Below are 23,984 nucleotides of genomic sequence, written 5' to 3' on the forward strand. Positions count from 1 at the left end.
TTTTATTTTATTTATTTATTTATTTTATTTTTTTAGGAACGCATTTTTTACAAGGAACGCATTTTTTGGCCAAACCTGAGTGCACGTGACCGCACATGTGAAACTTATATGTGTTGTTTACAGAACCTGCGTCCCAGTGTTCATACTATCCATCCTAAATTCTATGTGATATTAGTAATTTTCAGTACTATTCAGGGCAGATAGGGTGATAGTATGCAGACTGGGACGCAGGGAGACTATGCAGTAGAGGGGCACATTCTACTTTACCAAAGTCTACTGAACAAATCGACGGAAATACGTCACTGGCTGTCGGTGTCAAGGGTCACGCTCGCTCTTTCTACTTCCTTTCCCGTTATCGTCGGCCATTGAGCACCATCAGTAAGTTTCACACACGAGAAAATAATCCATGAACATCGATAAAGAAATAAGTCTTGCTGGATTCCTGTCATGTTATTTACAGAGCGTGTACCCCTGACGACTATCTGAAGTGTTTATTGTCTGAATATGTCGTGTGGTTTGAGAGATATTGGGTTTAGAGTTCGCTCCGTCTCTGTCTGTAGTGCCATGAAAGCTGTTCCTGTTCGTCCACGATAGCTGAGGAGCTACGTTTATTATTGCACGTGTGCAACAAACAAATTAATATGAGAATAAAGATCAAATAAAGTTTCGTGGAAGGTCTAGGATATTTATTCCGACTGTAACGTGTTAATACAGCGGTGTAATTACCGGTTAGCATAGTGCTATGCCTAGATGGGTCTTGTTTTATAAACGTGCTGCCCAGAAGAAACAACTTAAATTTATTGCTTCTTTTTTTATATGAAAAGTTATTTTGTTGCGTTATTATTGTTTTTCTCGTTGTAAGAGATATGGCTACGTTAATTGCTTGTGTTGTGCTACTTAGTGTGTTGTATTCTGGGTTTGCTTTTGGAGCTAATGTAATGTACAAACTCATGTTTTTCAGAGATGGGCAAGTTTATGAAACCTGGTAAGGTGGTGATGGTCCTGGCTGGACGTTACGCCGGACGCAAGGCTGTGATCGTCAAGGTACTTTTAATGCTTCATGGTATGAAGGAGAATCTGTTTGAGTGTCTGTATATTGACAGTGTTGTGCTGTGTTTCTCCCTCAGAACATTGATGACGGCACCTCGGACCGTCCTTACAGCCATGCTCTGGTCGCAGGCATTGACCGTTATCCTCGTAAAGTCACCACAACCATGGGCAAGAAGAAGATTGCCAAGAGGTCCAAGATCAAGGCCTTTGTGAAGGTGTTCAACTACAACCACCTGATGCCAACCAGGTATGCAGACCCCGAACAGTCAGAGTGACGTCTGTGCACACCTTCATTCAGGTCCCAATAACCAAATTGACTAATGTTTTCAGAGTAACACTTGCTGTCTATTGATGCAAGTCCTCTTATGCTCACCAAGGCTGCATGTATTTGATCAAAAATACAGGATAAATGGCAGTTTTGTTAAATACTGTTAAAATGTAAAAGAACTGTTTACTACTGTAACATTTTAAAACTCAATTTATTCCTATGATGGTAAATTTGAATTTTCAGCAACCATTACTCCAGTCTTCAGTGTCACATGATCCTTCAGAAATGATTTACTGCTCAAACATTTCTTGTTAGTTTTGGAAATAGTTGTGCTGGCTTTTTTTTTTTTTTTTTGTTCGATGGAAAGTGAGCAGCATTAGTTTGAAACAGAAATCTTTTGTAATAATATGAAGGTCTTTACTGTGATTTGATAAATTGAGAACATGGAAAATAAAATCACTTTTCCAAAGAAAGCCCTGCTGACCCTTAACTTTTGAACAGTAGTGGATATAGACACAGCTTTTGATTACTATGGTTATGCTTGTCTAATTGGTGTACTATATGATTCCACATCCTTTATGATACCCAGAGTCACGTACAGTTTTGTTGATGTAGTGCTTTCTTGATGGAACTTATGCAGTTGCAAATACTAATTACCTAATAGATGCTAATCAGGTGTACCTCTATTGATTTTTATTGTTTTTTATATATTTAGGGTTTAATTTGACCACTTTAAAACAGCAGGGTTTAATTATGTACATTTGTCTAATCAGTGCATCATCTTTCCTCAGATACTCTGTTGACATTCCTCTCGACAAAACTGTTGTCAACAAGGATGTGTTCAGAGATCCTGCTCTGAAGCGCAAAGCCAGGAGAGAGGCCAAGGTTAAGTTTGAGGAGAGGTATGTTTGTCACCAGATCTCAACTACTTAATTTTACAGTTAAATTGTACGTTACTGATTGTTAATGCTTACATGTTATGAGCTAGATTAAAACATTATTTTATGGTGTAGTCCTAAATTTGATGCAGAAAAAAAGTGTTGTGGCAAGTTTACTCACAGTCTGCCTGATTTTAGCTTCTGTTCAGAGATGACTGTAGGGACAGTTTGATCTTGTTGGGCACTGGACATTGTTTTCTTTGATACACTCAGTAAGATAAGCATGTATTGTCCTACATGTGGTGATACACTGATGATAGTACATGTTTTCTTTTATAGGTACAAGACAGGCAAGAACAAATGGTTCTTCCAGAAGCTCCGATTCTAAGCTTTCATTGTTTGCGCAAATAAATCTGTAAAAATCTCAGAAAGTGGTCCTTGCCTTATTTCTGTTGGCTTCGGGTTCTTATCTTTTATTAATACTTGAGACATATAAATTTTTGAACTGATTGCATGCATAGCTTAATTTTTATAATATCTCATTATTGTCATCAAAACAATATTCTTAAGGGTGTTTAGGGTCATCTGTCTTGTTTGAACTGTTCACATTGTAAGACTGAGTGTTATCACTAATTTTTCACCCTTTTGTAAACTCTATTAACAACTGTATAAATGCTGCAATAAATGGCCAAGTGGTAATGCAGACCCACACAGTTTAATTTCCATAACTTTTTTAAACTGTTGAATATTGTTAAAAATTAAGTGAAAAATGTTAACCCTGAAGTGAGGGGAAACTCAGTTTAAAAATGGAATGCATGTCAAACCTGAGAAGGCAAGGGGTAAATCATGCCAATTTCTGAAAGCGAGGTAAGGTATACACTGAGTCTGTTACCATGGTAACCTGTACTGTGAACCTAACTGGTCGGGAGCAGGTTTTCTGTAGTAAATTAAGTTTCTTTCGGTCTCCTCCCCCTTTAAAGCGTAGGCAATGTTTAAATGCCTCAATCATTCATTCACGCTGTAAAAATGCATTTCTTTGTGAGTTTTTTGGAATCTAAATTGAATGCTTTTTAATTAAAACAAGAAAAATAATATTAGTACAAATAGAAACAAGATTATTTTTCTCACCATTGGCAGATAATTTGCAAAATAAGAAAAATACACTCAAAAGACTGTACAGTGCCTTCCATAAGTATTGGAACAGTAAAGACACATTTTTTTCTCTGCTGTGTAGTCAAGACATTTGCAAATATGATTAAAAGATGAATAGGCAACAAAACTACAGAATGTCACATTTTATTAGTAGGTCTTTCGACACATACATGTTTTACCAAATAAAAAGGACAGCACTTTCAGAGTTCATCCCACTATTTGATGTGAACATAAGTATTGGAACAGTTGAATTTAAGGCAGATGTAAAAGATTAAAAGCTAATATGTAGTTGCAGATCTCTTGCGTGCAATCAGAGCAGTGAGTCTGCAACCCACAGACATCACCAGACTCTTGGTCTTACGATTTAAAATGCTTTTCTCCAGCCTTTAATGCAGCCAATTCCAACTGTTGCTTGTTTTGGGGAGTTTCTGTCTTTAGTCTCCTCTTCAGCTGGTGAAATTCATGTTCAATCGGATGTTCAATGTTCAATCTTTGCCCTGATAAAATCCTTGACTGAACTGGCAGGGTGTTTTGGGTCATTGTTCTGATCCAATATGAAGTGCTTTCTAATGAGTTTGGTGGCATTTTCTTGAATATTGGTAGCAAAGATGATTTTGTACCCTTTCAAATTCATTCTGCCACTGCCATCATACATTAAGTCATCATTAAAATTAAGAGGCCCTGTTCTAGAGACAGCCATGCATGCCCATGCCATGACACCACCTCCACCAAGCTTTACAGATGAGGTTGTATGCTTAGGATCATTTGCAGTTCCCTTTTTTCTCCACACTTTTGCTGTCCAATCACTTAGATAAAGGTTAATCTTTGTCTCATGGGTCCCTCAACTCAGTTACAAAACTCTACTGGCTCACATTTGTGAAGAATCTTGCCTTTCTATTTTTGGTGCTGATCAGAGGTTTTCATCTTGCTGTAGCTTCTGTAATTCTGTGTCAGATTCTCCTGCGGACTGTAGATTGTCAGAGCATCACCGCAGCTTTCTGGAGGTTGTTGGTGATTTTACAGACATGTATTTTAGGGTTCATTTTCACAGCTTTTATGATTTGTCTGTCATCAACTACTGTTGTTTTTCTCAGCCGATCAGTTCGTCGTTGGTTGCTGATGTCACCGGTAGTTTCCAAACTCTTGATTTCTCCATGTCCTTTGTTTTTCCTATAGTTCTAATTGACTTCCTCTTTTCTTTTAGCATCCAAATTGCTTGCTTTTCTTTCAGAGTCGTCTTCCTCGTCGTCGAAGCAATGGTTATAACCGATAAGACACATTCCCTGCTTTTAATATCTGAAGAATTAATGCATCAGGACACCGCTGAACACTTAGAAAGACCTGTGAGGCAACTGTTCCAATACTTATGCTCACATCAGATAGGGAGATGAAACTCTAAAAGTGCTGATCTTCTTAGCTTGTAAAACATCTTTATGTTGAATCACCCAATAATAAAATGTGACTGTAGTTTTGTCTCATAATCATCTTTTAATCATATTTACAGATTTCTTGACTCCACAGCAAACAGAACAATTTTGTCTTTACTGTTCCAATGCTTATGGAGGGCACTGTATATATATATATATAAAATGACTTGTGTCATTTTTGTAGAAAATGTATCTTGATTTAAGAATCTTTATTTTGACTGGAAACAAGAAGACAAAAATAAGTAAAAGCATTTTTTGCAGTGCAGTTTCATTCACTGCACATATTTTCATCATGCAGACACTCAGAATGTGACAAAAAAATGCCATGTCCTCTTATACTGAATCCTCTAGATGATGAGCCTACATAATTCAAAATTAATAAGGAGTCACATTTAGGCTACATCGAGAGAGGATTTTTATTTATTTTTTAGCCATATCCGCATGCATATTTATTTGAGCTGTACCATTTTTAAATGGTAGTTTTCTATATAACGGGTGCAGAACGGCAAGGAAAGCGTGTCTCGCTCTCACACTCTTTCTTATAATATTTGTGTAGTTTCCTGAGCACAAACCCGTCGAAAATGAAGCTTATTACTGTATGGGATGGAAGGATGCCAGATGGAAATAGTTCGAGATATTCGCCATAACCACCACCACAGCTGTTAAATTTATTTGGTCATCTCAGTTCAGCTGTTCTTAAACTGAAAACTCACAGAGCTTCCCATCTCAGGGTAAGTCTACTCAGAGTTCAAGTTTTAACTCAGAGTATCTTAAACCTCCTTTCTGGAATACACCCCTGGATTGTGATTGCTCTCTGCATGTAAAAACAAGACAAGCTTATAATGTTAATTAGTTTATTGCATGCTAGTGTGAGGGAAGTGATCTCTCAGGACTTCAGAAGGAAACCTCTTAATAAACCTCTTGAGGTTGCATGGCTGAAAACAAGCCTTTGTTCATGTTCTGTGTATTTTGATGGGTTGTAACTGAATATTATGTAAAAGTGAATTTGTTTATAGTCATGACTGATGATGGGAAAGCTGTATTTCCATCCTAAACTATGTTATGTTCTTTAATCTGATGAACACACAAAAAAAGTTATTTTGTTTAATGCTTTTTGTTCTTTGTCAATTTTATACATGACCAGGGAAATTAATTTTGTCAAAGCAAGTTATCTGGGTCTAAAAATATATTTTTAACTTTGAAATAGTGCTGCACAATTAATCAAATTTCTAATCGCGATTACAATTATGGATGCAACAATTACATAATCGTTTAAAGCGGCAATTAATCATTCAAAGTCCACTTGTGTTATTTTGTGTGCTGAAGATGCCTTTTTTTTCTTTCTACATGTTATCTTAAGGGTTTTTCCATTGTTTTAATTTTAGTTTTAGTATAACACTATATAATACCATTCATATTTTACTTCTTTTTATATAATTTAAAGAAGAAACCAATCTGATGTATGGTTGACATTTGAGGCTTAATACTATTGAAAAGCACTAAAAGTTTTTCAGTTAGACTGTTTTCAGCTCGTTTATTTTCATATAAAAATATGGCATGCAGTTGCATTAAACAATGGTATAAAGATCATTCATTGAAAATTGTGATAATCATAATAATTGTAATTACAATTTCGAGGGAATAATCCACAATTGTCATTTTTGTCATAATCGTGCAGCCCTACTTTGAATCGCCAGTGTATAAAACTATGTAGTTTTTACTTGACCCTAAAGTTTTGACAACTTTGGTCAAGGACCTTGGTCTGAGATGGCATTGGTCTCCTTGAAAAATCTGAAGTGGGGTGCCAAATTTCATAAGAATCTGAGGTATATGGAAAGGCAAACAACATTTAAAGAAAACTATTAAGGATTCTTCCAACAAAATGATGTATTAACGAAGAAATGAATCTCACAGTTTGGTAATTTTTTATCTTCTTGTGTTTGGGGAAACTGCTAGGAAGAAGCATATTATATTTCCCTGTTAAGCTAAGGGCTGCATTTATCGTGAGACTCATGGGTCACACTTTATTTTAAAGTCCATTTCTCGCTATGAACCAACCATTAACTATGACTTTTGCTCAATAAACTCCTAATTTGCAGCTTATTAATAGTAATGTAGTTGTTAAGTTTAGGTATTGGATAGGACTAAGGATGTAGAATATGGTCATGCAGAATGTGCTATATAAGTACTAATAAACAGCCAATATGTTAATAATAGGCATGCTAATAAGAAAAAAAAAAACGTGTGAAAAGCACCCTCAAAGAAATCAAGAGCACGCTCAGTTGAAACTAATAATATGATCCTGGCAAAACATGGTAAACGGCAGTGCTTATTTGTATTTGTGCTCCTGAAAGCTTTAAAAGTTTCTATTTACAACGTGTTTTGCACCATTGAGCATCATAGCCAATCACACACAGACATATTTGTTGATTTCTTGAACACCTCTGATTGGCCATTGTGTTCAAGTTGGTCTGAATTCACTCACCCCTCAAAATGCCGGATATTTTTCCTGCACATTCGTGAGCCCTCTTATTGTAACAAAGTGTAGACATAGACATGATGCAAATAATATAGATAGATAAGATAATAGATAATAGATTTATTGTGCGGGGTAGAGAGTTTCATTGATTATTGTTATGGAACTTTGTGAGATCGCGATGAACTGAAGCGAGTGAGTTTTTAGTGATTACAAAGGAACGCTCCGGTTACTAACATAACCTTCCCTGAGATAAGGGAAAGAGTGTTGCATTACATGCTAATGGGGTAAACTCCTGTTTACTCTCATACTGGAGCCTGATTTGTTCACTTTCGTGATATTTGGTCCTCCTGGTGGCCCCACTCTGGAGGAATCAGATGCGATTCCCCAAGTTGACCCCTGGCCACTGAAGACAGACCTCCTTTCTCAAGCGAGAGGCATGATTTGGCAACCAGAGCAGTGGAGCCTTCATGTTTGGCTCCTCACCAGGTGTCTTTATAAAGCAACTCCCCGCGAGTGTGACTAATACCATTTTGGAGGTTAGAGCCCCATTAACGAGACACTTACACCCTTAAATGGTCAGTCTGGCAGAAATGACCTTGTCATTAAGTTTCTGAAGGGAGCTTGGAGATTGAATCTGCCCTGTCCTCATACTGTGCCTATCTGGGACTCATCTATAGTCCTTTTAGCCACTCCAGTCAGATGATTTACATCCCCTGTCACTGAAGACTGCCCTCCTTTTGGCTTTAGCATCGGTCAAGTGAGTGTGTGACTTGCAAGCACCGTCAGTCAGTGCTTCATGCATGAGTTTGGGCCTAACGACTGTAGAGTCGTCCTTAAACCAAGATACGGCTATCAATGTGCAAACTCTGTTTAGAGCAAGTCATCACCCTTATAGCTCTTCCCAATTCAGAGGAAGAGAAGGGTCCCAATCCACTCTGCCTGGTGCGGGCTCTTAGAGTGTATGTTGAGTGCTCTGGCCTGTTTAGACACTCAGAGCATCTCTTTGTGTGCTTCGGAGGCCGGTCTAAAGAGCTGTCGGTTACGAAGCATACACTCTAAAAACTGCTGGGTTGAAAACAACCCAATTTGGGTTATTTTGGCAACCCAGCGCTGGGTCAAAAAGGGACGAACCCAACGCTGGGTTATTTTAACCCAACCAGTTGGGTTAGTATGTTTAACCCAGCATGCTGGGTTGCTTTTTTTTATGGTTTAAAATTACTACTTTGCAGGGTTTTAAAAACCAGAGCGGGTGTTTTTTTATCACTGTATTTCAGAAGGAAACCGACTGTATTTAGAAAATGTTCCATTATGCACGTAATGCTTGATAAGGCAGCGTTTGTGAGCTCAGCGCTTTGTAGCCGTTACCGGAGAATCCTGTATCTCTCCCGCTCTTAAAGCGCCTCCTGCTGGCAGAAAATGAACTTGCGGAGTGCCGCCACTAATTGAGGCTGTGGGAAACAGTGCATTGCTAGGCTAAAATGAACCCAAATTGAGCTAGGCATTAAACCTACAAATTTTGTTCATTTTAAAAATCACTTTTACACACAAATAGTAGGTAAATATTTATTAAAAACAAGAGAAAAGTCAAAAAGTAACATGCATGTAAGAAGAAATGCAGAAAAGTATGGCATTAACAGCTACAGAGTTCATAAATAAAGCATTGAACATTTGTTGAATATAACTTTTAAGATCAAATTGGACTTTGGTAAATTTTACATATTGTATAAAAATATACGAACACACTATTATACAATAAATGTACAATTAGTTAAGTTCTTTACTAACTATTCTAGCATTACAGTACACAAATAAACCACAACATTAACACTGGTATTATTACATTTAACAGACGCGCGTGTGTGTGTGTGTGTGTGTGTGTGTGTGAGAAAGAATGTGAGCATGTGTATGAATGACAGTGTAAACTCTTTTACTAAACAACACAGAACAAGCATTTAACATTTTTTTTACAAATTATACACTTACAGTTTGTTTCACAGTCCATGAATACAGATCATGCATCACTGTCAACTTTCATGATCTCTTTAGCATAACTGATGTAGTCATGGAGAAGCCCCATCAGCACATGTGACATCTTTTACATCATCCACGGCAGCCTCCTCCTTTAAAACCTCTGTTGCATCAGTTTAGGGAAAGGACATTCTCTTCTTTGACCAGCATTCATCCCAATCACCACCTGCTCTTCATCAGTGGCCTAAAAAGAGAAACACATTTGAAAAAATAAAACATTTAATTAAACTATCCATTTTCAGATAGAGGTGTAATCACATCAGTAAGGAGAGGTAAATAATCTGTTTTAAAGTTTCAACACTTTGTGTGGTTGTTTAATGTCAGCGCTCGAGAATGCTATAATGGCAGCACCAGTGTGAGGGCATGTGATATTGTTTGAATAAATATATTTCTTTCAGAAAGCTACTTTACTGAAACATTCACACATACCTCACAAATGTACATGTACGTTGAGGGCTGCTCTTCAAAGGGTTAGTCCACCAAAAAATGAAAATGGTCATAATTTACTCCCCCATGTTGTTCCAGACCCATACAAACTCTGCTAATTTTTGGAACACAAATAAATATATTTAATATTCTATTAATTTTTGTCCTCCATTGCAAGTCTGGGAGACCAATATTTTATTTTGAACATACATGTTTGCTATCATATAATTTAAGATTTAATCATATATAAATATCAGAATGGATTACTTCTACAATAACTCTGTATTTATGAGGTTTGAAAATACTGACTATCTAGACTCTCAATGGATTAACAAAAATCTGAGAAAATTCAAAATATATTCATTTGTATTCTAAAGACAGACAAAAGTCGTATAGGTTTGGAATGACATGAGGGCAAGTAAATGATTTTTTGTGTGAACTATTCCCTTAAGAGGGAAGACCAAGAATGATGACTCTCCAAATCAGACAACTCCAAAGTTGGTTTGAGTTCTGCAATGAAAAACAGACATCGATGGTTTTAATAAAATGACACACTGTTGTTGCATCAAAATGTTAAAAATGTGAAGTAAAGAGACAGGAGACAACAGAAACATTAATTTTGCTAAAAATAACTTACATAAATCTCAAAAGAATGATGCTCACCTATGTCTCTGGCTTTCAACATCTACAAAAACAAAAAACAAAACATTATTTTACTCTTAGTAAAAGAAAACAACTGATAACTGATATTATGAAATTATGAAGTTCACTTGCCTTAAACTGTCTTTCCCTCTCTTCAGAAGAAGCTGAGAACACCGCCTCCTCCTCACACAAGCAGACTTCTGTGTCCTTAACTCCAAAGTTAGCTTGAATTCTGCAAAGAAAAAAGGGACATCACTGGTTTCACTAAAATATGAACATGTAATCATACTGCTGTTGCATCAAAATGTGAAGTAAAGAGACAGGAGACAACAGAAACATTAATTTTGCTAAAAATAACTTACATAAATCTCAAAAGAATGATGCTCTCCTATGTCTCTGGCTTTCAACATCTACAAAAACAAACATTATTTTAGTCTTAGTAAAAAAAAAATAAGAAATTATAATTCTGAAGTTCACTTGCCTTAAACCCGTCTGTCCCTCTCTTCAGAAGAAGCGGAGAACACGCCTCCTCCTCACACAGTCCGTGACTCCTCACAAGAGCAGGTGTCTTTAACTCTCGGCGCGGGGACAATGAAGACACGAGCTCAACAAGTCTGAAATATTACATGTAAAAAATACTTTTAACAATTACCACTTCAACAGCCTCAAAATCATCATACTAGTCTTTATTACATAACGCGGTTTCCTTTAGGAAACTAACGCACATTCAGTTTAACCGCGAAAAATAACATAACAAAATAACATGAGTGTAACCGTAACCATAACCGTCTATTAACACCTCAAAAAGTGCAGATATTGTAAAATATTATGTAAATATGACATAAGACACTCACGGACGTTATATTAAAAGTACGTGTTCCGTTCAGTAACGTTAAAGGAGGCCGTTAAGACCTCCGTTTCTGAGGCGAAAACCGCGTCCGCGTATGTTTCTATATATGTTAACGTTAAACTCTTTTGTTTCCGCCTTTCATAAAACATTCCGCCTTTCATAAAACCGGGTAAACAATAAACGATAATTTTACATTTTGAATCGTTACTTACCGTAATGTCTTTCACTCGCTTCTCGCTTCTTTCACGCTGAGAAAATGGCGGCTTCTCGCACTGGAGACGTACGATTTCCGTGACGTGCGTGCTCTCCTTCACGTCCGCGTTCACAACCCAGCGCCGCTGGGTTATGATCAAGACCAATTTTCAACCCAAACTTGGGTTAAAACAACCAAATGTCCTACCTAGCGGTCTCAACCCAGCATTTGGGTTGAAAAAACAACCCAGCGTTTTTTAGAGTGTAGACTCTCGCTGGATAGTGGATGTCCTGGCATACACCTCAGTGGGCTTACAGTGTACTATAGGAATCTATCTATCTATCTATCTATCTATCTATCTATCTATCTATCTATCTATCTATCTATATAGTGCTGTCAAATCGATTAATCGCGATGAATCGCATCCAAAATAAAAGTTTGTTTACACATATTTACACATATACACATATAGTTTAAACTATGAACATAGATGAGTTATTTATATATATAAATATAAATCATATATAAAGATGAATATATATATATATATATATATATATATATATATATATATATATATATATATATACATATACATGTAAATATTTCTTAAATATATACAGACACATATTTATATATGATTTATATTACATATAAATATATATATATATATATTCATCTTATATAAACTCTATGTTCGTAGTTTAAACTATTATGTAAATCTTATGTAAGTTATTTTTTTTTAGAAGTGTGTGTGTGTATATATATATATATATATATATATATATATATATCATGGCTCTATGGTATGCTGTCTGTTTTCAGTTGATAGCAGACATCCTGAAATTTTAAATAAGTGCGTTAAATTTACATCTAATCACTTCTATTATACAGTTCTCACTGCCTAGACTAAGGGTGACACGACTTGCTACAGTTTTCTCTCTTCGTGACAAAAACAACCCCTAAGCGTTGGTGTATTTGGCTCCAGACCGGCCGCCAGGGGCGCAGTGTTTTTCATGTACACCCGCTGCGCTGCTGCTGTGCGCGGTGAGACGCTCCGACTGCAGCACGGCGATGGAGAGTCTCGCTTCAGAATGACACGAACTGAGCCGATGCACGAAAAACCTCCGGTTTAGACAAAAGGTGAGTTATCTGTCCTATTACTCCCGAATTATCCGACCCTTCTGCTCCATTAGCCTCAAAAGCACCGAATAGATAGCACTGCTCTGTATACAATGTGCCATTTTGCGCCATTGAGTTTAATGCGATCAGCGTACAACTAAGTTAATAAAAACTAGACTGATGGAAGAGAGTCGTTACCGCACAGGTAATCGAGGGTTATCTAATCACCATCATGATGTACAATCGTTTCATTTTATTTGTATTTAACAGTAGTAACCAGGCCAGATATAATCCGTTTTTTTTTCTGGACAGGCAAAACTGTAGCTACCCATGATCTGATGATCAACTTCCGTCACTAGTGTTTGACAGCACGTTTTGTTCTTTGTTTTTGAATTATTGCTGGCGTTCTTTGGCTTAAACATAGTAGTCATAACATTTTCAGGCATATTATTATTTCTAATTATTTTTTCTAAGATATCTAATATGCCTGAAATGTTGTTCAGTAAAATATTTTACTGTATATCAGAAGATAAGGAAAAAAAAAATCGATTAGAAATTATGACTATTACTATTAGCCTAATTGACCAAGGCATTGTCTGAATTAACCAGAGTTAAGATTGTCATAATTTAGTAAGGTCTACAAATTTGTTTCTGATTATTTTCAAAGTGGATATTATCCAGTTTTTTTAATGTCTCAACAATCCTGTTTTTATGTATATACTGCACTCTTTGTGTCAGTCGAAGTCTCACGCTGAATTGTTTCTAGTAAAGTAGTTTACTGGCTTCTGCAGGACTAGTATAGGGTACGGGGAGGGTGACCCACCCACGGTTGGTGCTCAGTAGATAAGATATCAGTACACTGTGCTTCGCCGTTATGATCATCACCCCCTCTAGCAGTTGCTTTCTCTTAATATCTGCATCCATGTTTGCATAAATGTCATTATTTAAGAGCAGATGACATTACGTTGTTATTCAGAGGATTGAGGAGGTCAGTAGGTCTCGCTGGTGGTGGGAGTTAAAAAACAGGACCATGAAAACAACACTGATCTAGACATCTGTGTCTGTACTGAGACATGCAGCAGACTTGTTTTTTCTGTTTTTCAGGTGGGCCGGCAGGATGGGGGAGGGGCCTGCAGCCAGGTCTTCGGCTGCTATTACACCTGTGCAGCAGATGCTGGCGTCTGGCACTGGGGCTGTACTAACATCTCTTTTTGGTGAGGAAAAAATCAGCACAATCACAACAAGTTTGTGATATCATTTCCTGCTTTTGTCTGATTTTAGCTCTTTGTGTGTGGGAAAAAATAATGATTATTCTTAATGCACACACACTATCCTTCAAGTATGTGGTCGGTCAGTTGAAAAAAAAACAACAACTTTTATTCATCAAAGATGCATTCAAATGTTTAAAAGTGACCAAAATGTGATCAAAAATGATAGTAATAAGAAACTGAGTTATTTTAAATTGTAATAATATTTCACAATATTATTGTTTTCAAATGTTTCTTTGGTTAGCTTAAGTGATGACTTTCAAAAACATAAAAAAAACTTATTGACCTCAAACTTTGGTATGATACTGAATTTAAGGAATATTATCATGTGTTCATATAGTAACTGAGTTGACCGTGAGTTAAATTTGACATTGGAAACTTGTATTAAAATTAAGACAAAATTGTACTTTTTCTCTTTCTCTCTCTCTCTCTCTGCAGTCACACCATTGGATGTAGTGAAGATCAGACTTCAAGCCCAGCAAACTCCCCTCTATCAAGGTACAGATATTACATTCTTCAGTTTTCACAGACTGATGATTGAACAGTGAACTTCATGCATTTATTCTAGACATGATACAAGTCACACCAGTTCAACATCCATGTTTTTTTATGCTCCACTTACGTTTTTAGCTGAAATGTGTCTCTTAAAGCTGAAGTGAATATTTGTTTGTGCTAATAGCATCACCAGAATAGTGAAAATAGTGACTGATTCCAAACTGGATTCTTAAAAACACCCTTGTTTGCCAGTGCTTGCTAAACCCAGTCCTGCCCCAAACGTACCCCACTGGGTTGTATGTTGGGTCGGTCATTATCCAAGCAAAGCAAAGTTTTGATAGCACTCCAGTGTTTAAATGTTATTTATTCCTCCGATGGCAAAGCTTAATTTGTCAGGCTTCAGAGTCACATGATCCTTCAGAAATCATTCTAATATGCTGATTTGGTGCTAAAATGACATTTATCAATTATAATATTATAAATGTTGAAAAGAGTTGCGCTGCTTAATTTTTAAGTGGAAATTGTGATTTTTTTTAAGGATTCTTTGGTGAATAGAAAGTAAAAAAACAGCATTTTTCAAATAGAATTTCAAATAGAAATCTTTCAGAACATTATAAATGTCTTTTTGTCACTTTTGGTCAATTTATTGCATCCTTGTTGGATAAGCTGTTTAATTTCTCCTTTGTAAATTTTTTTAATAAAGTGTACTGACCCCAAACGTTAGAATGGTAGTTTATATCTAATAACCTGCTGTAAGCTTTAGGTAACACATATAGCAAATGCAAAATGCAGCATGAGGCCTATCAGCTGTTTTTCTCTCTCTCTTGTAGCCCTAGCATCAGAGTCAAGGCCCTGGGCTGGGGTCATCCGCCCTTCAAAATGTGAGTATGTGAACTGCATGAACTGTTATCTGTGCTCATGGGCCCCTTCCAAAGCCGAGCAGCTCGCTTCATTAACACTCACTAGCTACCACTCAAAAATTACAAACACATTCTGCAAAACAACTAAGTCACATAGTGTGGACAACATTTTGGCTTATATCTCTGAAGGGCTAAACACAAGGTCACATTGCAAACAGACACGACAAACGTGCACAAAATACCACAAGTTGAAAAAATGCATTCAGTAAATGCATTTCAGAGATCTCCTCTGCTGTATATAAATATTTATTCAGCATGTTTATAGCAGAGGGCCATTAGGACAAACTAAAATCCATGCCAGGTAGACCTACCTTGAACCTGTCTTGTGTAATATCCAGAAATAGTAGGAAGACTGCTTGTTTGTGCCAAAGCTGGATTCACGGCATGGTCAATGTCATGGTCACTAATATTTATAGAGCCTCTTATCTAAGACCTCAGTCCTAATTGCTAAATCCTTTTAAATTATTGGAAAAACCCCAATGTCAAAGCATCACATGGTTACTATACTGTAGGTGTGTAAATACAACAATCCAAGATTATTGAGGTTGCAATTTGTTTCTTTTGCTTTTTGTAACTATTTTGTGGTAGTGTTGCAAGCTAACAGAAGTAGTGACAGATATTCTTCTTTCTATATTGTGACATAAATTTGATTGAAATCAAATTCAAAAATGTAGGGCGGTGACTATTCATTGCCTGTTCATCGGTTGTTGATTGGATGGAGGCAGATCTGAATGCAAGCTTTCTGTGTAAGAAAGGGACAGGGTCTACAAGAGGACTACATGATCAGAGAAATCTAGCATACGTCACCAAAGAGAAATCTGTTACTTCACTGGAAGATTGAGTTATAATTTGTTTTTAAAAAGACTCTTATGCATGGATGAATTGTTCACAGATCAATATCAAATCAGATCAATAAAATGCATTAAGGAAATGTATGACTTTTTCATTTCATGCTGACTTTATCCCATACAATATGTATAGTGTTCAACTTTAACCTATTCTATTTAAAATTCTACTATAATCAATTGCAAGATTAAAAATCAAGTGTTTTGAAATTGAAAATAAAAGTTCACACAGAAGTTGTCTTTTTTTCATGGTTGATCACTGCAGTCACTTACGTAATTTGGGTGCTTGTGGCCACTGGTAAAAAAAAAAATGTGGAAAAGTATTCCAAATTAGATTCATGCTACTGCATTTTGTCTGTCTTTTTAGGGAAATGCTTCCTCTATTGTAACGGGCTGATGGACCATGTCTATGTGTGTCAGAATATGTCAAGCTGCTCCAGCTGGTACAAAACCCCTACACACTTCAGCGGGACCGTGGTGAGACATCATTCACATCTTTCCAAACTGTGATTCTAAGTTTGTGTAATCACACAAACTCATGATTAATTCACTTTTTGTTTGTCAGGATGCATTTGTAAAGATTACTCGTAATGAGGGGCTCAGGTCTTTGTGGAGTGGTCTTCCTCCCACACTGTAAGTCTGCATCATAATGTCAGTGTACAGTTACATAAAAACAGTGCTGTCATAACAGGTGCTAACAGATCTAGTCTAGTCCTTTTTTGTGTGTGTCTGTTCATAAAGTGTGCACTGTAACTCTTGACTTTGATTCTGCACTGAAGTGCAGTGTTTTTTTTAATGTAATGACTTGTAGATCATTAAATAATTTATTTGACAGGTTCAAAGATCATTGATTGAAGGATTCGGTAGACTGATTCAGACAGATGACTCGAGTGCATTGAAGTGATCTACCGCATAAGGGTCATTATATGTAAATAAAAAAACAGTAGTCATGCAGTTTACTGTCCAAGCAATGACCCTTTGTCTTTGTAAATGTATAAATAACATGTTAATGATTGAACGTCTGGATCAAGTTCACTGTAATCTTTTTTGGGGTCAGATCACTTGAGCGCGTGACCTGACAAAACAGCAAATAGGAATAAATGTGAATCTTTGAAATGACACACATTTGTAATTAGTGCACAAGTTATTTTCAGTTCACCCTTGTGTTTGAAGGGTGATGGCGGTTCCTGCCACAGTCATCTATTTCACCTGTTATGACCAGCTGCGAGACTTCCTGCGTTACAGCATGGGCTATCAGGGGGACCATATCCCCCTCATAGCGGGAGGGTTAGCAAGATGTGAGTATTAACTTATCCGTCCTGTCTCATCCAAGCATCTTTTACAACACTGCCGTATTGTACCGTGTATTATGAAGATCTTATAATAATATGTGTCCCTAAACATAACTCTGAAAAACAGCAGAATACATGGGTACTACAGTCGTGGCCAAAAGTTTTGAGAATTACATAAATATTGGAAATTGGAAAAGTTGCTGCTTAAGTTTTTATAATAGCAATTTGCATATACTCCAGGATGTTATGAAGAGTGATCAGATGAATTGCATAGTCCTTCTTTGCCATGAAAATTCACTTAATCCCAAAAAAACCTTTCCACTGCATTTCATTGCTGTCATTAAAGGACCTGCTGAGATCATTTCAGTAATCATCTTGTTAACTCAGGTGAGAATGTTGACGAGCGCAAGGCTGGAGATCATTATGTCAGGCTGATTGGGTTAGAATGGCAGACTTGACATGTTTAAAAGGAGGGTGATGCTTGTAATCATTGTTCTTCCATTGTTAACCATGGTGACCTGCAAAGAAACGCGTGCAGCCATCATTGCGTTGCATAAAAAATGGCTTCACAGGCAAGGATATTGTGGCTACTAAGATTGCACCTAAATCAACAATTTATAGGTTCATCAAGAACTTCAAGGAAAGAGGTTCAATTCTTGTAAAGAAGGCTTCAGGGCGTCCAAGAAAGTCCAGCAAGCGCCAGGATCGTCTACTAAAGAGGATTCAGCTGCGGGATAGGATTCCCACCAGTGCAGAGCTTGCTCAGGAATGGCAGCAGGCAGGTGTGAGCGCATCTGCACGCACAGTGAGGCGAAGACTTTTGGAAGATGGCCTGGTGTCAAGAAGGGCAGCAAAGAAGCCACTTCTCTCCAAAAAAAAACATCAGGGACAGATTGATCTTCTGCAGAAAGTATAGTGAATGGACTGCTGAGGACTGGGGCAAAGTCATATTCTCCGATGAAGCCCCTTTCCGATTGTTTGGGGCATCTGGAAAAAGGCTTGTCCGGCGAAGAAAAGGTGAGCGCTACCATCAGTCCTGTGTCATGCCAACAGTAAAGCATCCTGACAGCATTCATGTGTGGGGTTGCTTCTCATCCAAGGGAGTGGGCTCACTCACAATTCTGCCCAAAAACACAGCCATGAATAAAGAATGGTACTAAAACACCCTCCAACAGCAACTTCTTCCAACAATCCAACAACAGTTTGGTGAAGAACAATGCATTTTCCAGCACGATGGAGCACCTTGCCATAAGGCAAAAGTGATAACTAAGTGGCTCGGGGACCAGAATGTTGAAATTTTGGGTCCATGGCCTGGAAACTCCCCAGATCTTAATCCCATTGAGAACTTGTGGTCAATCCTCAAGAGGCGGGTGGACAAACAAAAACCAACTAATTCTGACAAACTCCAAGAAGTTATTATGAAAGAATGGGTTGCTATCAGTCAGGATTTGGCCCAAAAGTTGATTGAGAGCATGCCCAGTCGAATTGCAGAGGTCCTGAAAAAGAAGGGCCAACACTGCAAATACTGACTCTTTGCATAAATGTCATGTAATTGTCGATAAAAGCCTTTGAAACGTATGAAGTGCTTGTAATTATATTTCAGTACATCACAGAAACAACCGAAATAAAGATCTAAAAGCAGTTTAGCAGCAAACTTTTTGAAAACTAATATTTATGTAATTCTCAAAACTTTTGGCCACGACTGTATATTGGTTATTGGCTGATAGTAGAGGTGTTTAATTTAATCTATCAATCAGTTTTGGATATTAATTGGTTTCTCATGTCCCCTGTTTTGACAGTTACATTTGCTGCCATGTAACACTCATTTGAAGATAATTTATATATTATATTAACATTATTAGCTAGTATATATATATACACAACCATTCAAACATTTGGGATCGGAAAGATTTCTTAATGTTTTTGAAAGATATCTCTAATGAGCACTGAGGCTGCATTTATTTGAACAAAAATACATTAAAGCAGTAATTATGTAAAATGATTGCATTTTTTGCATTTTGATTGCTTCCATTGTCCTCATTTGTGAGTCGCTTTGGATAAAAGCGTCTGCTTAATGACTAAATGTAAATGTAAAGCTGTTTTCTATTTGAATATATTATGAATATCTCATATGTAATTTATTCATGTGATGGCAAATTAATACAGTATTCAGTGTCACATGATTCTTCAGAAATCATTCTAATATACTGACATGTTTTTAATGTTGAAAATAGTTGTGCTGCTTCATATTTTTTTTTTTTTGGAAACAATTGAATACTAAATAGAAAGGTCAAAAGAACATAATTTATATATTTTTTTTTTACATTATTAATGTCTTTACTACCACTGTTGATCAATTTAATCCTTGCTGAATAAAAGTATTAAGTATTGATTTCTTTCAAGAAAATTCTTACTGACCCTAAACTTTTGAATGGTAGTGTATACACTGTTAATTGTAATCTTTTGCAAATCTCAAAATGAAAATATATTTTTCTTACAGTACATTATAATATTGTGATGCCTTAGACAAAAAACGCTGAATGTTAATATCAGTGCATCCATACTTTTGTTGTACTTTTCCCAGTGTACTGTTCGATCGTTTCTGCTGTGGTGTGATCTCTGTTGTCAAGTTATTGACGTCTCTCTGTGCTGCTCAGTGGGAGCGGTGTCTGTGATCAGCCCTCTGGAGTTAGTTCGGACTAAGATGCAGTCCCGCAAGCTACCGTACAGCGAGCTGATGGTGTGTATCCGCTCAGCTGTGGCTCAGGACGGCTGGTTATCTCTTTGGAGAGGCTGGGGGCCCACTGTTCTACGGGACGTGCCCTTTTCCGGTCAGTGACCTGTACACTCTCTGGCGGCATGATGGTGAACTGATGTTCCCCAGATGCAATGTTTGACTGTTTTTGTGTTTTCCCCTCAGCCCTGTACTGGTTTAACTATGAGCTAGTGAAGGCACAGCTGTGTGAGCGTTACAGGGCACCACAGACCTCATTCACCATCAGTTTTACAGCAGGGGCCGTCTCAGGAGCAGTGAGTAGCCTATACTCTTAAAAGCCAAATATGACTGATGACTTTTACTTTAAGTGACGCGTTAAAAGAAGGAATTTGATGGCTGTAAATTAATATAGAGGACTTTATGAATGATTACATAAGGCTACGGTGAGGAAAAAAACAATGTGAACAAATAGAGCGTGATACCTTATCTGGCCTGACTGATTATCAATAAGGGCATTTTGCATGAGAACAAATGCCTGGTCAGCTTCTGTCCCAGATGAATGTAGGACATGAGTAAAACTGAGCCGATATCTAACTAATGGTCAAGTTACTTTTTGTATATTCTTACTGCATTATTGAAATGTATTGGTTTTGCAGTGAAAATAGAATTGATTTGTGAACATAAAACAACTGAATAATCATTAAGTGTACAATTAATTATATATAGAATGTTTAAGAACAGTTTTTGTTTGTTTGCTTGTTTTTCTCCCTAAGAAATATCAGTAAAAAAAGTAATGCATTAATAAATAGAAATGTTGTGAAATATTACTACAATCTACAATCTTTTCACTTTGAATATATTGTAAAATGTAATTTATTCCTGTGATGTAAAGCTGAATTTTCAGCAGCAATCACTTCAGTCTTCAGTGTCACATGATCCTTCAGAAATCATTCAGATATGCTGCACAAGAAATAGTTCTTATTATTATCAATGTTGAAATTAATATGTATGACATTATGCATGTATTTACTGACATTTTAAAATCTGGTTTTAAACCTGGTTAAAAAAACAGTATTAGTAAAAAAAATTAATGTCTTTCAAACCATCCTGGGTTATCAACAATATACTTTTTTTTTTTGACACAGATTGCTGCAATTCTGACCCTGCCATTTGATGTGGTGAAAACACGCAAGCAAATCCAGTTAGGAGAAATGGAGGCTCTTGGAGGTATAGCAGCTTGTGTAGTCTCACCTGTTAACACATTAGAAAGAGTGGAGTAATACAACCTGCATGTTGAGTGACATATGATGTCATTAGGTGACGGCTCACTTTTATAAACAATTCGGAGCTGATTACTTAAGCTATATTTAATTACATTTATAAGGCATCAAATTTCATGACTTTTTGACCTTTGGCAGCAGTCTCTGCGAAGAATCCGTCCTCCACATGGAACATGATGAGGAATATCTGGATTGACATGGGATACAGGGGTTTGTTTGCAGGTAAGCTCTAATATCTAGTTATAGTGACGTCAGAGTAGTTCTGTAACTTTACTAGCCAAACTAGAGATTGACATCAGTTAAAAGAGGCCTGGCTCTGTGACGGTCAGGATTAGGGCTGCCGATATATTGAAATAAAAACAATATATATTGTGATATATTTGACAATATTGCGATTGTCAAATTGTGCAGACTGCTATTTCAGTAAACATATGCGCTACTGGTTTTAGAGTGAAGTGCGGCATTTACACGCGTGTAATTCATGTTCAGCAGCGTGTTCTGAAGCTGGCTGCGCATATTTTTGTTTGTATTTCTGTCAAAATAAAAGCTTGATGGTTTACCATTTGAAAATGAAGATATTAACTATTAGTACTGTAAATGTACAGTAAAGTGTAGTTGTATGTTTTTATGCAGATGCACTCCCCAAATAATCTCCCTAGTCATTCTTGAATTATTCTTTCCAAATATAACTACTTGCGTCATCTGGTGAAAATTCCTGTACCTTTTCATATCACAATATAGCACAGAAAATCAAAATATTGTGATGTCAGTTTTTCTTATATCATGCAGTCTTAGTCAGGATTAATAACTTAATAGTTTATAGTCATATGATATTATAGTTTATGGTAATATTTTGGATGTATAATATGTTGCATGCATAAAACAGTGTTGTTAGATTTGTGTAGGACCAAACTGGATCTTAAATTACAGACTACAGCTTTAAAAAATTTTTTTTTTTTTTTTATTGTTTAAACAGTCAGGGATCATGTTGTATAGATTCAATTACCAGCTTTGCTTTTTTTCAGGTTTTCTTCCAAGAGTGATCAAAGTTGCTCCCGCCTGTGCTGTCATGATCAGCACTTATGAGTTCGGGAAGACTTTCTTTCAGGAGCGTAATCTGAATCAGGCGAGATGTGGACTTTGAGATGAGCGGGAGGACCAGAGGTTTGTCCAGGACGATGAGGAAGCTGAGAGAGACTCCTTGCCAACTACTGCAAACACCGAAGACTTTAGCCAAGCTTTGAGTTAGTTCTCTGAAAAAAAAAAAACTCTAATTGTTGGGTGACATGTCTACTGACTGGCACAAGGAATAAAAGCTGTGAGATGTAAACCACTACTTTGCATCTGAGATGAAAGTCTTGTGTTATGATGCATCAATAAATGCACAGTTTCCCCATAAACCCGGTGATGCCTTAATGAACCGTACCAAAGCATGCTGGCAGAAACACTACCTCCCCATCATGCCCCACTTATTGAAATGGCTGCCTGTTGAAGGTGACATCCAGGCTGTTGTATCTGCAGTGCATGACTAGAGTCCCTTTCATTAAAGACACAGTGCTGGCCTCTGCTGGTCATGTTGAAGAAACCTCAGGCCGAATGGATAAACTGCTCAAAACTGAACTTTACTGTGTCTTCATTTTAAGCAAGGAATTTAAAAAATGTGTTCTTTTTTGCAAATAATTGATTCACCTTAAGTATAAGACTTGTCCTTTGTATGTAATTGAACTTGGCAAAAGCCACAAACATTTTTTCAAGTTTTGTGCATTGAGAATGTAATGCCCCCTTTTTAAGGCAAGGATTGTTCTAGTTAAGTCTTGTCCTGTTAGCTACACATTCACTGCATTTAGTTCAGATATGAACTGCTGTAAAACTTACTGCTGACTTGAAATGATTAGACAGTTCTCAGATTTTATTTAATAAAAGACATTTAAAAAAAATTCTTCATCTTATATGTTTAATTTTAAGACAACTTGATGTGCATTACCACACTATACATGAAGCAGATACAGGTGCTGGTCATACAATTAGAATATCATCAAAAAGTAGATTTATTTCACAAATTCCGTTCAAAAAGTGAAACTTGTATATTATATTCATTCATTACACACAGTCTGATATATTTCAAATGTTTATTTCTTTTAATTTTGATGATTATAACTGACAACTAAGGAAAATCCCAAATTCAGTATCTCAGAAAATTTGAATATTGTGAAAAGGTTCAATATTGAAGACACATGGTGCCACACTCTAATCAGCTAATTAACTCAAAACACCTGCAAAGGCCTTTAAATGGTCTCTCTGACTGCTGACTTGACAGTTGTCCAAAAGACGACCATTGACACCTTGCACAAGGAGGGCAAGACACAAAAGGTCATTGCAAAGAGGCTGGCTGTTCACAGAGCTCTGTTTCCAAGCACATTAACAGAGAGGCGAAGGGAAGGAAAAGATGTGATAGAAAAAAAAGTGTACAAGCAATAGGGATAACCGCACCCTGGAGAGGATTGGAAAACAAAACCCATTCAAAAATGTGGGGGGGATTCACAAAGAGTGGACTGCAGCTGGAGTCAGTGCTTCAAGAACCACTACACAAAGATATATGCAAGACATGGGTTTCAGATCCAAGATCAACACAGCCATATACCAGGAACTTTTA

At 36.8% G+C, this 23,984-nt stretch overlaps 2 protein-coding genes across 3 annotated transcripts; both read left to right on the top strand.

The window, feature by feature from the left end:
* The first annotated feature begins 239 nt into the window (after nucleotides 1-239).
* On the top strand, nucleotides 240-2,623 carry LOC109053056 (60S ribosomal protein L27). The gene is made up of 5 exons (XM_019070491.2): nucleotides 240-378; nucleotides 962-1,044; nucleotides 1,128-1,297; nucleotides 2,110-2,220; nucleotides 2,536-2,623. The coding sequence occupies exons 2-5, from the start codon at nucleotides 964-966 to the stop codon at nucleotides 2,582-2,584; spliced, it is 411 nt and encodes a 136-aa protein (XP_018926036.1). The 5' UTR covers nucleotides 240-378; nucleotides 962-963; the 3' UTR covers nucleotides 2,585-2,623.
* Nucleotides 2,624-12,383: 9,760 nt separating this feature from the next.
* On the top strand, nucleotides 12,384-22,879 carry LOC109064819 (solute carrier family 25 member 39-like). Of its 2 annotated transcripts, none has more exons than XM_042725358.1 (12): nucleotides 12,384-12,536; nucleotides 13,620-13,729; nucleotides 14,222-14,281; nucleotides 15,109-15,159; nucleotides 16,411-16,520; nucleotides 16,609-16,676; nucleotides 17,217-17,341; nucleotides 19,993-20,166; nucleotides 20,256-20,365; nucleotides 21,197-21,278; nucleotides 21,470-21,553; nucleotides 22,357-22,879. In XM_042725358.1, exons 2-12 carry the CDS (start codon nucleotides 13,633-13,635, stop codon nucleotides 22,473-22,475), a joined length of 1,080 nt encoding a protein of 359 aa, XP_042581292.1. In that variant the 5' UTR covers nucleotides 12,384-12,536; nucleotides 13,620-13,632; the 3' UTR covers nucleotides 22,476-22,879. The 2 variants fall into 2 exon arrangements, with proteins under 2 accessions (XP_042581292.1, XP_042581298.1); XM_042725364.1 differs by having other exon boundaries at nucleotides 21,473-21,553.
* The last annotated feature ends 1,105 nt before the right edge of the window (nucleotides 22,880-23,984 follow it).

This window comes from Cyprinus carpio, chromosome A3, assembly GCF_018340385.1.
Source record: "Cyprinus carpio isolate SPL01 chromosome A3, ASM1834038v1, whole genome shotgun sequence".
Lineage (NCBI taxonomy): Eukaryota > Metazoa > Chordata > Actinopteri > Cypriniformes > Cyprinidae > Cyprinus > Cyprinus carpio.